At 35.0% G+C, this 16,575-nt stretch overlaps 1 protein-coding gene across 1 annotated transcript in view; it reads left to right on the forward strand.

Annotated features, from left to right (window-relative positions):
- Positions 1–16,575, forward strand: part of LOC150092268 (kinesin-like protein KIF21A) — a 524,778-nt gene that overhangs the window by 407,638 nt on the left and 100,565 nt on the right. The window contains exon 28 of the mRNA XM_090415090.1: positions 5,542–5,655. Coding sequence (XP_090271216.1) covers positions 5,542–5,655 — 114 coding nt within the window. The remainder of the gene's footprint in view (positions 1–5,541; positions 5,656–16,575) is intronic.

The following is a 16,575-nucleotide window of genomic DNA, read 5'->3' on the forward strand; positions in this document are numbered from 1 at the left end:
TCTATAGTTATTAGAATGTGGATGTAATTAACAATAACTGAATTTAAAAAAAATCTTTAAAACAAAAGTTCATTAGAGATAGCCTAAATAAATCATCTTGGCATTGAACATTAAATTATCATAAGAAATAAGAGAGAATAATAAATATCCTCTGTTCTTCCCTCTCTCTTCTAAATATAAAAAAAAAAACTGAATATAAAAAGCAGTATACTTTTTGCAGTAAACTTGTATTTAGCCTTAGGTGCTGGTTTACACTTATAATACAATTTAATGGAATAACTAAGCACAAAGAGAAAATAATTAAACAGTAGATTTGTTTTAATATTTCTTCTCTGTCAGAGAGACATCTTCAGGAATACAATTGTTAAAATTGTAATAACACATACAAGAAACAATACATGGAAAAAATGGAATTGGACTATATAAAGACTAATGCCAGCCTTAGTTGTTGGATGGGAGACCTAAAAATTAGTTTTTCAAATCTTGGGGAGTTTAACATAATCATATTTATTAAGGTTAGGCTGTTTTTTTTCACTGAGAGATCTGCTAACATCTTCGTAGGTGAACACAAAAAATATATCTGCTGCCATAAATATGGTCAATCAGGTCTAGCTGACCATGCCTTTGATTCTTTACATAGAATCAAATGGAATAAAACTATTATGCTGCATCATAGTAAATACAAACTTGACTTTTTAGAATCAGCAGGTTTTTTTAAAAAAAAAACAGTGATTAAAAAATGTCGCGTGAGCTGGGATCAAGAGCAAAGCAATTGTAATCTGTTGATATTCCTCTTTAAGAGCTGGACATTGTAGTTCTTTGGAGAATAATTCATGGGAAGGGCTGTTCTACAGAACCCAGGTACATGGAATGAAAGATGAATGAAAGTAGTAGGTTTGGTGAGTTAGCAGTTCAGCTGTAAAAGAAAGTTGGGCAGCTGTTCCTATGTTGCTGTAGGTTTAGCAGAAATGCAGGACATATTTGATGTTCTTAGTTCTTCTGAACAGTGCATATGGAAATATCTGTAAAAGTGACACAACGCAGAAACTGACCTGACTATCTATGAGATGGCTTGAATAGTCTGTGAGAGAGGGATCATCAACTGAGCTGCTCTCCTTTGGACAGTATCATCAAGAATTTTTAGAGAAGTTTTAGGTGCACCATCCTGAATATGAGAGTAGTATTCCAAAGTTGGCCAGATTTGGGATTTGTAATTGGACAGATGAAAAATGTCTTCGGTAAAACAGAATACCAAGTTTTTAGGAAGCTGAGGATGCTATAGAAGTGATTACAATTATGCCACGAAAGGCTAGGTGTTTGGTAAATCCAAGAAAGAGATCTGATCTTGACTGTGAAAGTTGAGCATTATCAAAGGTAAGGGAAGAAGAACTGAGATCTTTTATTGTGAGAAAAAAAAAATGTTTTGGAAATATTGGTGGTGATTGGGTTGTTATCATCTTGTTTGAAAGATGGTGTGGAGTTTAGGGCACTCATTGCAGATCTTGAAGCTTGATGTTCAGGATGGCAAACCTTGTAGTGCTTGAATGCTACAAGATTTGTTGTATGAGTGGGAGTTTTGTTGGCTTCATTGTAGGCTGTGAACCTAGCACACTTTTTATTTGGAAATCCATGGTTTTTGATATGGGCTGGGAATTTTGAATAAAGTGGGGATGAAGTCGCTCATTCCAACATGGATAATTTTGGTAACAAGATCACTAAGTATCTGGATCTCTGACTACTGAAAGGAGGACTAAAACCCTTGGAGATCTTGCCATTTATTGTAGTGTTAAAGTGCACAAGATTGTGAAGGCTGAGGGGAAGCATTCCACTAGAAATGAAACTTAGATGAGATCTGAATTACCAAGAGGAGTGGCCATCTCAACAGTGTAGTTGGAAGGAGAACTGGTTAAAAAAAAACTTTAGTTTTGAATTTCAGTTCAAGAATTCTTATCGGGAGATGAAAGATTTATTTAAGGTTCATTGCTTACAGCAAATACCTCAGTTTCTCTTCCATCTTGTCAGAGAACTGGAAAAAGCGAACAACTTGAATAAACATCAGTCATGAAGGAAGGTGACTAAACTGTTAGGAGTTGTACCTCAGGAAATCAAGCTTAGAGATAAGCTATAGGGCAGAATGATTTTAAAAATATACTTGCATTAGGAGTAGTTACATAAATGAGGATTGATAGGGACAGTAGATTAATGATGCATAATGAGGCAACGAAATTTTAAGCCTTAAAAGGTCAAAAAAAAAAAGGAGAGATTGAAGATTAGACATCCTTCAACAAGGAATATTGGATTGCACAAAAGCAGAAGTCCCATGTGGCAGAAGGAATTATACAAGATGTAGTATGTGCAATTAAGATAAACTGTGGTTGGCATGATTTGGAGTTTGGTCAAAAACTGGAGATGAGGTTTGGATGTCTGCATGTGATGGTGCACATCATTTAGGTTGGTGTGTATACAGTGAATGTTGATAAATTGAATGTGGAAGGAATTTTTTTCTTTTGCAAGATTTTTTGGTTTTAAATTTTTGGGGAATTTTTTGAGGGAGATTTTTTATTTTAACTGCAATAACACGTTATTTATTCATTTAGGTTAGTATTATTATTGTCATGTTAGTATTTCAAGGGTAAAGATGCTCAGCATCCCTTTACAGGTTTCGTGCCGAATATATAGAAACTAAAAGTTCCGGCAGATGCAAGCATAAGCAACCTTATGGGCAACTTGTAGTAAAGGTGGAGTAAGCTCCAGATCACTTTCCTTAGTATTTTCTATAATATAAAGCACCTCTCCTAGAGGACATGTATGATAAATAAGCCTTTGGCTCTCTATTTCAGTAATACATGATGGTTTATTTATTTTCAGGTTACAGTCTAAAAATTATTGAACAAAGAATAAAAAACAACTAAACCATACTATACTGACATCAGAGGTCACGGTATCTCTCAGATGCAATTTACTGTCAAATATCACAAACCTTTACATAACATGCGTTAAACCAAACTGACAGCAAAAAAAAGCAAAAAACAGTGCGGAATATCACTTGTAACATATGAATGCACAGCTACTCATGATCTCCAAGCTATACACTGAATTGTGTAAGAATATTTATATTAAACATTTTGCATGTATCTGTCAGATCAGCTGCGAGCTCCGCAGGGTTAAAGGCACGTTAATCAAAACTCTTGCTGCATATATCAAGGGATTGCTGCAATTAATTTCACTGCATTAAGCAAAACTGCATTAAGCAAGGGATACCTGTAATTAGAATTTTTTAGTTCTGTCCTTTGGTGCAAAAGTGTATGGCCTGCACAATCTTGATCTAAATTTAGCTTTTCCCTAGGATTTTTTTTCTGGGTGTAAACAGTGTTGTACTAAACCATAAAAAATATAGATTAGTGCAGTACATAATTAACAAACTGAGAAGATGGGTGTTTGCACACTTTAACCTTCTGGAAATATATGATTTCATTAATTACAAAAGAAAGATTGTTGGTTGCTTACTGAATGTATATGATTTTTGGAGGAACATGCATAACATAGACTCTATAAAATCAAGGAAAGGGGACAGATAAGAAAAATGTTCTGTTGAAATCAGTATTGCAACAGATATCAGACTACATCTGCTGTGTGCCAAAAAATCTCCGTTTATTGTCTTTAAATGGAAGGTTACTATATATGTGATCCTCCTCATAAGATCTCACTGGGTATATCATGTGATTTGCCAAACAGTGCCATTATTAGTATACCTAAATAATGGAGTAAGTAAGGTATTAGGTCGGTGTGTGCACCATGTATTTTTTTGTCCTTGTCAGTTGTGTCAGTACCTGAGAAGAGTATTGATTTATAATATGGCATATCTTGTTATATTGTTCAGGGGCAGTCTACTTCAGAATTTTTGAGATTCCAAAAATCTGAAGCTTAATTTCTAAAAGCAAAGAAGCTTGCTGAACAAGTGTTTAGTCTGCAGTATCTTTGTTATTTGCAGGATGGTTGTTAAGGCATTGCAGTTTTAGGATTAGGAAGACAAAGCCTCGTTATTTTTCTGGAAGTTGGAGGGTGCCGTTCTTCACTTTGTGGCATAAATTGCCCAGAAGAATCTTAAAGCTTTCTTATAAGGCCAGTTTTCTTCTTCCTCTATTATATCTGTTGTTTATAATGTACTGACATTCAGAGAAGACACTCATTGTTTTAAAGTCTATAGCTTTAGAGAAAAGTGATAACTCTTGATTTTATACACTGCAGAAAGGACTCCCTAGGATGGTAAGGGTTCTCTCTCTCAGAGATCAACCTAAAAGGGATTTTTCCAGTTTCTGTACAGTTTAAGTTTTGTTTTGTCAGGATTAGTTCTAAGATTACTGATTTGCCTGAATATTTCTAAAATATTAAAGATGTGTAAATGGAATCATGATCCTTGAGTGCCTATTACATCATCCGTGTAAACTAAGTTTTTAGGTTTTGTTGTGGATGAGAGCATTCTCTCTTTCACACACACACACACACACACAGAGCGCATGCTTGTTATTGACTGCTTGTAGGAAAGGATTGAGGACCAATGCAAACTGTAAAGGGCAAGGTTCTGATAGGATGCTGTTTATTTAGGTGAGGAGGAATTTGTGTATTCTTTCCTGATGATTGAAAAAAAGACCTCTTTCTCTTTTAGGATGTAGAATAAATAAGGCTGTTGGATACTATCAAACACTTTGCTTAAGTTTAGTAAAAGTAATGCCATTGCGTGATGTTAATCAGATGGAGTAGATATCATAGTAGAAAGAGCTCAAATTCTATCATTTGACATGGGGCATCACACACTCATGTTCTGGATGATGTACCTCATCTCTATCTTGAGCCAGCTCTTGATTAGGGAAAGCCCTTGTTGACCTCAGAGATAAACACTGTACTCATAATAAAACAATACAGTTTTATGGGAACAGGGACATAGTCTAATAATGTGTGATATAATTATTAATAATGTGATATTTCTGTTTATTTTTTATTTTTAGTTATCATGTAGATTTAATTTACTGTATTTTCCTCTTCTCTACTGATGTGTTTAAGGTTAAATACATTCTGTGATTTCAAATTGATTTTTTTCTAAGAGAGTTAGGACTTAAGGATAAATTCTGGTTGCTCTAATAATTTTTGCACTTTGTTCTAATTTTGTACCTTTGTTATAATGTCTGCACTGGTTGTAGCGATTATTTTAAAGACATTATTTAGAAATTAAGGTTAGATATATAATGCTTTCAAGTAGGATTATTTGACATTATGACATCATAGTCTAGGAAATTTAATTTCCTAGACTATGATGTCATAATGGTGTAACCCCCTCCCCCCCCCCCCAAATGAACACTTTTGAACAATACCAGCATTTCTCTTGTTATCTTAAATGTTGCTTTTTATTTTTTGGAGCTCGGAATTTAATTGCTATTAATGCATGTTGTGTGTTTTGAATGTTAGCTCCATAAAGTTTTTGTAACTTGCTTACATTAGGGAAATGGCTGTCAAACCTAAACCTGATATTTCTCCCTTGGCAAGGAGGAAAGCTTACAACAAGGTTCCTCTACCTGATGCTTCTCCTATCCTCCGTCGTAAACATTATACGAATGCCAGACATAATCCTCCACCTCGAGCAACACGACAGACTTCACTGTAAGACAGATACTAAGTGTCATGTTGACTATTGCTGAGATGTATCTATTTTTATACTTAATTTTTATATAAATTGATGTTTTTCAATGTCGCACTGATTCCTATAGTATGTGAAAAATATGAAGCACATCACATTCAGTATTTTTGACTTATAATTCTTTTGTTGTTAATGGTATATATTTTATTTATTCAGATTTTTTTTACATATTCCAGAGTATTTTCTGAAGTTTAAAATCAATAATTTATTGTATTTATTTCACTTTTTTATGAGTTAACATAGTTAATTATATATAACTCCAAGTAGGCATTCAAATAAAATCTCTCGTGACTTAATTGCATATAACTTTTAAAGTGAAGCAAATGGTGTTATATCATCCAGGAGAGTTTGAATGTAATATGAAATTAGATTGTAGAGACTTTTTTTAACCGCTTCAAAAGTATTTCACTTATTTTGTTGTGTATATCTATTTTTTGTAAAGTAAAATGTGTTAAATTATTCTGTATATTTGAATATTAATTTAACCATACTGGAAAGCACTGCTACCTATGCTTCTCTTTCATTGCCTAAGATAGTAATTTAGTTCATGACTTAAAATGACATTCATGACTTTTAAATTTTAAAAAAATACACACACACACACAGAATGAACTTTTGCATATCATTGCAAATTGAAATATATATGAATTAATTACCTTAGTATAAAAGAGTAGTGATGATTTTTAAACATTTATCATAGGACTTCTTCTTACATCTTTCGCTATATGTGATTTGAAAGATAACCAGTGTTTGTGCTGTGTGAAAATAGGTGCAAAAGCCGGCTTTCATTTGTGACAAGAAAAAAAAATCTTTTTAATAACGTGTGATTTTAATTTTGTGTTTAAGATAGGCTATTCTTTTATTCAAATAAAGTCTAAATTAAATAATATTACAATAAGATTGATATAGTTTATTTGACAACAAATGTTACATTTTGAAGTATTTTATATCACCCACAGAAGGTTGGAAAACTACTGCACTTTAGTACCTTGTACGGACTAAGTATTAAGATAATCTGGAAATCATCAAATTCCTGCCATGTAACTTCAAGGGGGTGTACAGGATATGATACTACATGAAAAATTTACATCATTACTAACTTCCTATCTACAATTTTCCTCCAAATCAGTCTGTTACCTGTCAAGAGTCCAGCATTATCAGACCATATATTTCTATCTTCTAAGGCACTTTTTTTACCATATCAATCCACCTATATCTTGGTTTTCCTCTGGGTCTTTTTCCTGCCAACCTGGCAAAGAACACTTGTTTTTGCTAATCTTTCCTCACCCATTCTGTTTAAGTGACCATACCACCTGAGATTAGCTCTGCTAACACATTCCTGGATGCTTACAATGTCAAGTTCTTTCCTAATATCCTCGTTTTTAATATGATATTGCCATTGATGTCATCTGTTCATCTCCCTAATCTTTGTCAGGAGTCTCATATCTACAGTCTCTAGTCAATTGTTTTACTTCTGACCTAGCTCTCAGATCCATAAGTTAAAATTGGCTTGAACTGTTGTATATAGCTATTAATTTTGCAATCACTGACTGTATGAGATGCAACATGACAGATGTCTTATTGCATTACTATCAGATTATGTATCCTGATTCAGGAGGATAAATCAAGTGGGAGTTAAATGGATTAATAGTATCATAAAACAGGAAAAGATAGAGGATATATAATGAAAAAAAAAGTGATGATCAGCATGCCCAAGGAGTACAAAGCACAGGAAAAGGATAATGCAAAAATGGCTGAATCAGATGATGAGAGGAAATTAGCTAAGCATACCAAAGGAAAGCCTAGAGGAAATAAGAGGAAGAATGATGGAAGGATAACTTTAATCAGTGCTGATGGATGACAAAAATAGGAGTAATAGTTCAGGTACTATGTGATCATTTTGCAAAGAGAATATTATCCAGGTGGAGATATTTGCAATTGCTGAAGAGGCCAACATGAGAATTTAGATGAACAACTAGAGATGCTCCTTATTTTGAGAAATACCAGTATGAATACAACTGTGAAATTGGATGGTACATCAGTCTGTGTGTTATGCAGATGTGCAAGAGAACTGGTATTGCCTCTGACTAAGCTGTTTAATCTGAATCCACTCACAGGGTTTTGAGGGAGAAGAAAGGGGATAAGTAATCCCATTACATAAAGGAGGCTCCAAGACAGAAATAGCAAATTAGAAATAAATTGTCATCTCATGGGCAGTGGTTAAGGCACTGGAAAAATTGTTAAAGTTAGAATTCAGGAAGAATAGTTGGATAGGAATATGATGAACGTTTTGGATTGGGGAATGGTAGCCCCTGCCTTAGTATTTATTAAGGTAGGGAAACTAAGTTGAATTAAAAAATGAATAAAAAACTGGATTTTGCAAAGATGTTCAACAAGATAGTTTTCACATGGAAAACTATTACATAAGTTGGAGCCAATGGATATGAGGCTTGTTGTATGGATGGGAGCAATGTTCCCTCTAAGCTGCGCACACTAGATTTTCAAGATGAAATTAAAATTTATTAATTAAAGAAGTTCCACCTAAACATTAACCTATAAATTCTTTAAAAAATATGGTAACTCGGCAACGCTCAAGCCTATAACCTTGCATTTTTTATTACATTCTCGAAGTTGCACAAAACTTATAAATTATTAACAGAACCCTATTTGAGGCTAGTGATTTGATGCCAAAGTGAAAGGGGTATAGCTTAAATGTGTAATTTTTAAGTAGCATATAGAATGCCGCACGGTTTGTTTACATCTCAGGCCTGACTCATGGAAAATTCAAAAACATGATTGGCTGATCAAATTAGTTTAAGATCATGACGAATTAAAACAGTGGTTTCATAATTTTAATAAAAATAATTAAATGCTTTTAAAAACATAAATTAGAGTACAATTAAAAATATTGTAGCTTTTCAAAATTCTCTAATATTTAAAAGGAATTTTAAAATAGTAGACTAAATAATAACATTCGTGTACACGCATTGAGATACAACCAAGTTAATTAAATCTAGCCTCTAGGCATATCTTTTAGCTCTTGTGTTGCCCTCGGCAATGTTTAGTGTTGGTTCAGCTTTTGCCTTGCCAAGTTATTCAGTGAATAGTGTACATTTATAAATTTATAAAAACAATAAAAAAATTCTTCAAATAACAAAATTGCAAAAAACGATGCACCATGTCAAATTCAAAGGAAGCAAAAGGTGTGAAGCGAAAATGAACTGCTAGCTGTTTTAAAAGTGAATGGCTGGATGAAATAGTGAAAACTGCTACGCAAAAAGCTCATGAGTTGATAAACATTCACTGCGTGAAATATTTATGTATGATGCTACAATTGGTGTTTGTATTTATTGTCGTGATGCAAAGGTTGCTGGGGATTTTGCTAATGGAAAGAAGTTTGATGTCACTTGGAAGTTGGACCTTTTGAAATGCCATTTGACAAGTAAAATACATCTGGATGGCGTACACAAACTTAGGCAACAAAATTGTTCATTGCCAGCTACAGGAGTAGTGCGTATGCTATGTGAAAGTTCAGATGACAGAGAGAGAAAATAATCAAACCCAGAGCAGATTAAATTTCTTATTGACAGTGTCTTAGTAGTTAAGATGAATAACTCTTTACTTTCAGTTCAACATATTAATGAACATGTGAAAAAGTATGGTCAACTCCCAGACAGCTGGCGAAGCAAAAATTATGCATTTGAATTTCTGGAAATTAAACAATCAATTTAGTTGTTGAAAATGACATGTTTGAGCAAATTGCATCTGCAAATTTCCACATCTTAACCATTGATGAAAGCACTGATATAACTGTTAACAAATGTCTCAGTCTCTATTTTAAGTTTAGACCTAAAGATGGTAATGAATATAAAACATATTTTGGCAGAATAATTCAGTTGCAGGCATGTGATGCCTCCTCCATTGTGTTAGCTATTAAACAGTTTTATCAAGAAAAGAAACTTGATCTCCAAAAAATGGTGATGTTTACCTCTGATGGAGCCACAGTGATGCTGGACAAAGTTAATGGTGTTGCTGCAAAACTTAAATTAGAAGTTCCACATCTTGTCCAGCAACGCTGTGTAGCTCACTGTGGGGATCTGTGATACGTGGAAGGAAATTAAACTAAATCCCACTGTATCAAATTCTGTGTGATGTTACTTTCATTTAACATCTCTTCTATATCATCCTCCTCAGTGGCTATCATTCTACCATTCTCTCCATCCAGCATCATCCATCCATAATCTTCTAATTTCTTCTAATGGTCACATATAAAAAAAAAAAAAAACTCCTTATGATTCCTTGATTGTTTAGTAAACTGCTGCTCATACTACTTTTGCTACCCTTGACAAGTGAGTTATCTCTCTTGCTCTTTGTGCTCCTCATGCAACTCTTATCACCCCTCATTTTGGTGGTATATCACCACTTGGCTTGAGGGAATGTTCTCTGGAGTTAACAACTTTAACTTACCTCTTCAACATGATTCGTATACTTGTCCAAGTTCCAAAGGAGTGAAAAGATGACAAAATTGTTCCACTTCAGAAAGGGGAATGATAGGATCAAGGCTTCAAATTACAGATCAGTCTGTTTAATGGAGTTATTATCAAGGTGTTGGAGGAGACTAATGAAGACCAGGTTTCAGAAATGGGTTGATCACAACATTTTCTTTGATTAGACAGCATGGATTTGCTAAAGGAAGGTCATGTTTTAGCAGTCTACTTATTATAGAAGATGGCAGCTGCATTGGAGAAAGGGGAAGTGTGCACAGTGGTATATTTAGATTTTGCTAAAGCCTTTGATAGATTGCCACGTGACAAGCTGGTAATTAAACTGAAACAGATGAAGTTGGATAGTAGATTAATGCACTGGATTGGAGACTGGCTATCTGATAGGATCATCAAATTGTGTATGGGGGAGCAATATCCCAGAGCAGGAAGATCATAGTGGTGTCTTCCAAGGGTCTGTTTTGGGTCTATTGTTGTTTAATTTAATGATATTGAAAATGACTTTAATGATGATATACAATTATGTGCAGATGATGCAAAGTTGGGAAGTATAGGAGTATAGTGGATATTATATGCAAGGGGTGTTGAATAGACTTTCTGTATGGGCAAATGAATGGGGCTACCAGTTGAATGTAGCAAAGTATAAGGTTTTAAAGTTCGGGAAGCACAGAAGGAATGCAAAGTATAAGATTGATGGAGATATCTTAGAGGAGATGAGGTTCTATGGGTGTTAGTGGATAAGGATCAGGAATTTTGGGGACATTCTATTTAAATTGTGAGGACAGCATAGCACATTATGGAAAGATATAGAGAACACTGACATGCAGGAGTAAAGATGTTGTTATTCTGGATATTGGAATGGGTTTAGAGATGATTTGACTAAGTGGTTTCTAATCTCTGGAATGAGAGTATGAAGGCAGATTGAGGGAATGCAAATTGTAGAGTGTAGTGGATAGAATGATGAGAGGGAACATGATAGAGATCAGAGTTTTCATAGAATTAGTGAAGACAGGGAAAGAACAAGAGGCCATCCTTGGAAGCTTTATAAGGAGGGCATGAGCAAGGGAGATGAGGAGCGATGAGGAACATAGTATAATTTTCTATGTTCCTTTTCTTTTTAATTATGTTTTATTATTATACTTCCATGGAATCAATGACTCAATGCAGGCCCTCCATCACACAAACAACCCATCCAGGCAATGAATGCATTCCAACCAACCAACCACAACTCTCTATGGAATGCATTCATTGCCTGGAAGCATAGTGAGTGGAGACAGTGAATGCATTCAAGTCATGGTATGATGGGTTGTTTGTGTGATAGAGGGCCTGCATTGAGTCATTGACTCTATGGAAGTATAATAATAAAACATAATTAAAAAGAAAAGGAACATAGAAAATTATACTAACAAATATAGTGTGAAATATAATAAGTAATGTTAAATATATAATTTCTAGCCATTTTGGATAGGTAAAGGGATCAGCTCCTTGTGCATATAGGTGCTTTCTTTTACCCGTCAAGCATTGCAGCTACGTGAAAATTTCCAGAAATCCCACATGGACTAAAACTCTTAATGCTTTTGTATACTTTTACAAATAAATCATACTTTCAGATAAAAAAAAAAAAAAAATACCGATTTAAATAATAAATTTTTATAACTACCAATTATATAAATAGAAAGCACATACCACAATCAGTTATTCTGTTTATGAAATGCATTCATTTGAAATTTGTTTATATTAACAAATTAGGGTCACTTGTATACAGCTTTTGAAAACAAATAATGTTATCAATGCTCTGTATGAGAAACAGCTTAAAACTTTAAACTCGGAACACTGTTCTGTATTTAAAGAGATGATGAGGAAGACCCAAAAACGGGTATTAGAAATCATAGCAAAATAAATGAAACACTCAAGGGGTATATATTTTAAAAATATGCCTCCGACAACATATAATTTGCTTGTAACAACTATCACTAACAGAAGATACTCCTGCTGTTTAGTTTATCATACCCAGGCTTATAGTGGCTGAATTAGAAATAATGGTGAATATAAAATATGAACTCTGGACAACAAATCAGTTTACCTCGCACTATATGCTTTCAAAACCATTGGTGTCACTGCCTTCCAAAGCCTCCACTCTTAGAGGACATAAGTCATCACTTATCATAAGCAGTACTCCACCACATTTTCCTTTCCTATCCTGCCAAAAAATGCTGTACCATGCCACTTCAATTCCTGTTATTATATCATCCTCCGTCAACCACATCTCAGAGATCCTAATAATGTTTGGCCAGGCTGATGCTATCAGCACCACCAATCACCTCTTTTATTTTGGATGCTCCTGGCATTAGTATAGAGCATAAAAATGCCACTGCTTCTATACCTATCATTGTCCCCTTTCGACCCCACTGGACTCGGTGTTACCTGATGTTGTCCCCAAGCACCCATTCACACAAGAGGCCATCCACCCTGGGAATTCTAGTTTCCCTGCATTGACACACTGACTTGGTCAGAAAACAATCTCTCCAGATGCCTTCATCCTTCCTAATTCAAATGCAAGCAGTCTCTCACATACAGTTCCTTTCTGTCCTCAAGTGCTCTCCAAGCATCCACATTTCAATGCTCTCTTCTGACACATTCTGGCTATTATGCTATTTAGTATTACTGCTCTTCTGCTCAGCTCGTCACTATAATGCCTGGTCAACACACACACACACAAACTTTCCTCTCTGCGTTTTTCATTTGCACACCCTCAAGCTAGAATCTCGGATCCCTTGCCTCCCGATTTACATTACTTCTCAAGTCATCATGCCTACCATCGCAATCATTTCATCCATCCTTTCACCCCTCTTAATTGCCATAGCCACATTTTCTATCGTCCCTCCAGGCAAACATACCTCTGGCATCCTATCTTGTACACCAGAGATTGAGTCTCCATACATCATATCTCTTACCACTCTGTTCCTTGATTGCTCACCTGCATCCCTCACTCTCTCTCCTCTAACCCTTTCTCTCTGTGTTCCCCTACTTACCTGCTGTCCTACCATCACTCTATCCCTGGTTCCAACACTCCCTCTCATTCTTCTCATTTCCTCTCTGATATTTCCATTCTCCCCTCTATCATTCCCATACCTCTCTCTCTCATTCCCCCTCTTCTACTGCTCCTATTCTCTCCTCTTCTAGCATTCCCATACCTCTCTCTCATTCCCTCTCTCTCTTACTGTTTCTATACTCTATCATTCCCAAACCCCTCTCTCTCATTCCCTCTCTCCTACTGTTTCTATTCTCTCCTCTTCTTTCATTCCCAAAACACACTCTCACTCCTACTCTGATTCTCCTTGCATTCATCTCTTCCATTCTCCTAATCTCATCTTTCATACTTCTCATCTCATTCACAAGACATTCCACCTCCTCTTTCAGCTCATCTGTCCCACTCTGCAAGTTGGTCACTCTTACTCCCCATTCATTCTCCCAATCAAGACCATCTCTGAAACTTCAATCATTCAAGCCTTCCACACTCCCGACTCTTATTTTCTAATTCATATTTTGCTCGTCATGCTCTCCTGTCACACTACTCATCTCCCAAAGAGATGAGTAGTGCGACAGGTTTTGATAACTGATGAAACTAGGTCAGTTATAGAAATATCAATTAGATATTTCTATAACTGACCTAGGGATGCATACATGCCACAAGTACTGCATATATCACCACATATTTTGAAGGAATGTGCCAGGCAGTTGATATCTGCCTTGGCATATTTGTTTAATATGAGTCTTACATTGATCAAGTTCCAAGATTGGAAGGCAGGTAAGATTGTTCCACTTCATAAGGGAGGTGGCAGAAACTTGAGCATCAAATTATGGTCTAATCTTTTTGTCAGGTGTTGTGGTTAGTGAGAAATATGATCCATAATTGGGTTGACAGCAGCAGTATTTTTTATGGATAGCACAGATTTGCCAAAGGGAGGCCATGTTTTAGTAATCTACTTATTTCAATAAGGTGAGAGCTGCGTTGGATAAAGGAGATGGATATACAGTAGTGTATTTTGCAAAGCCGTTTGATACATTACCATATAAGTTGATAGTCAAACTAGAGCAGATGAGGTTGGATGTTAGATTAATGCATTGGATTGGAGATTGCCTATCTATATAGGTATCAGCAAGTTGTGTATGGGATGAGAGAGCAATAAATGAGAAGAGGAAAGTCACTGGCGGTGTGTCTTAGGGGTCTGTTTTAGGACTATTGCTGTATGTTAATGATATTGGGCTAGATTTGAATGGAGATATTGTTTGCAGATGATTCAAAATTGGGAAGAACTATGAGGAGTACAGCATATGTTGGGGCCTTACAAAAAGACTTGAATAAATCTAAAAATTGAGATGTAAATGGAAGAATTCATTATAACTAATTAATAATCAAATCACATGTTAATTTAAATCTTTTTATTTGTACAATTTTTGGCTATACTTCATAGCCATTTTCAATATGATTATAGAAAAATAATCACAAAAAGGAGAACATCAATTCAATAAAAGTGCACTATATTATATGCACTATTGGCTGCAGGAGAATAGCTCCAGCAGCATCAATATTAACATTTTTAATGCAGATGGAGCTATTCTCCTGCACTGGATTTTCTTTGGTGATAACAGCAAAATTTTAAAGCCTTTGCTTAAAATTTTCATTTCAGTTTGCTGCAAGTGCATAATCTGTATTATGATTTATCTTGTCTGCTAGAAGATGCTTAACGGTTTTCTTGGTATGGCACGTCAAACTTCCTGATTAAATTTCTTTTATTTTGTTTAAATAATTTCAGTTGATTATCAGCTTAGAGCTGTTCTACAAATGCCAAAATATCAGGTTTAAATTGCTTACAAAACTTAAGGTGAAGGTCATATCTTGGGTTGAATACATTAAGAATCCTACAGGCCTTTTCATCTGGAGAAGTAGAGACAAGCTGGCATTTATATAAATTCTGAGTCAATTTAAGGCCACCAGAATCTTCTCTCCTTCTCAGGTATCTACAGTATTCCATGTCAATGTGGGATCCACTATTTTGGACAAAGAGGAAAGGCAACTATTACCTGAAGAAAAGAGCATAAAGAATATATTTGGCATGGAAACCAGAACTAGCCCAACATCCATTTTATTAGGTTAAAAAAGGAAAGATACTACATAGATCCTGTTTTAAATTAGAGACTGTTCCTAGAAGTAGCTCATGTGCTACAAATCCATTTGAACTGTAACAGAAATTATAGAGCAATTCTGCATACATTTTGGTACACTATCCTGTCTACCCATCAGCAATAACCATGAAAAATCACTGTAGAGAGCCATTGTTTCCTTCTGTGTATGTTACTTATGGAAGATATTGTAATTCTAGTCTCCATTGAGTGTGTATCCGAAACATGCCTCTGATAATGTTAGCTTGAGCTAGCAAAACATCAGGTTGTAAATACTTAATTTAGTTATTAAATTTAGTTATTTCATTCCTTTGTCTATGTAGTTTATTCCAGAAATTTTCAACATGAATAACAACTTTGGAAACCTCGATATGGAACGTTAACATTATTCCTTATTTATAGATACATATATAGCATACACATGTAGAAAAAATCGAATTTTATTCAAAACTCCAATGTTTCATCCAGTGTAACATAGACATCATCAGAGAGAAAGACCAGTAACTACATTCAAAACACGAATCATAAGAATGAGGCATGTTTGTGACTAGCTCATGTCTTAGTTGATAGGATTACACTACTAGAGTTCAAAGGAATAGTTATAAAAGATGTGCTGATTAAAATAAAGATAGGAACAGTTAATAGGAATCACTTCTCGAAACTTGGAGATTAACTTACATTCAGTGTGGTTAAGATTCAGATGATTTCATAGCATTTCACATTCTTCAAGGAAAAGACCATCAGACCCCTGGAATAACAAATCTTTGTATGGTTCCAGAGAACTCAGTGCATAGTATGAATAGCATGAAACGCAAGGCAGAGCTTGTCAGATTACAGAAATGCAGTATGTTCTTGGATTCTAATGAAAGCAGATCAGCTATTCTGGCCAAAATAGGAAAGATGACATGAGCAGCGTACTTGATAGACACCGGTAAGGAAAGAGGTGGTAATGTATTCTTTGTTGATGGTAGAAAGGAAGACAGTTTGAGTTGGTTTGAAGGAAGCATATAGATTGAATTAACAAACGATCCTTGCTATTTGTTTCCAAAGTTCCTTTAAGTAGAGTATTGAAATTCATTTCGCATCAGATTGTAGGCTGGTAGAAGGAGATGATAATATCAGTATACTTTTTGAATGCTAGTTTTGTTATAATGGATACACATTATGCATAAGATTGCTTTTAATTTTATTCATCTG

Source organism: Typopeltis vanoorti, chromosome 26, assembly GCF_054136105.1.
Source record: "Typopeltis vanoorti isolate ZY-2024b chromosome 26, IOZ_Tvanoo_1.0, whole genome shotgun sequence".
Classification (NCBI taxonomy): Eukaryota; Metazoa; Arthropoda; class Arachnida; order Uropygi; family Thelyphonidae; genus Typopeltis; species Typopeltis vanoorti.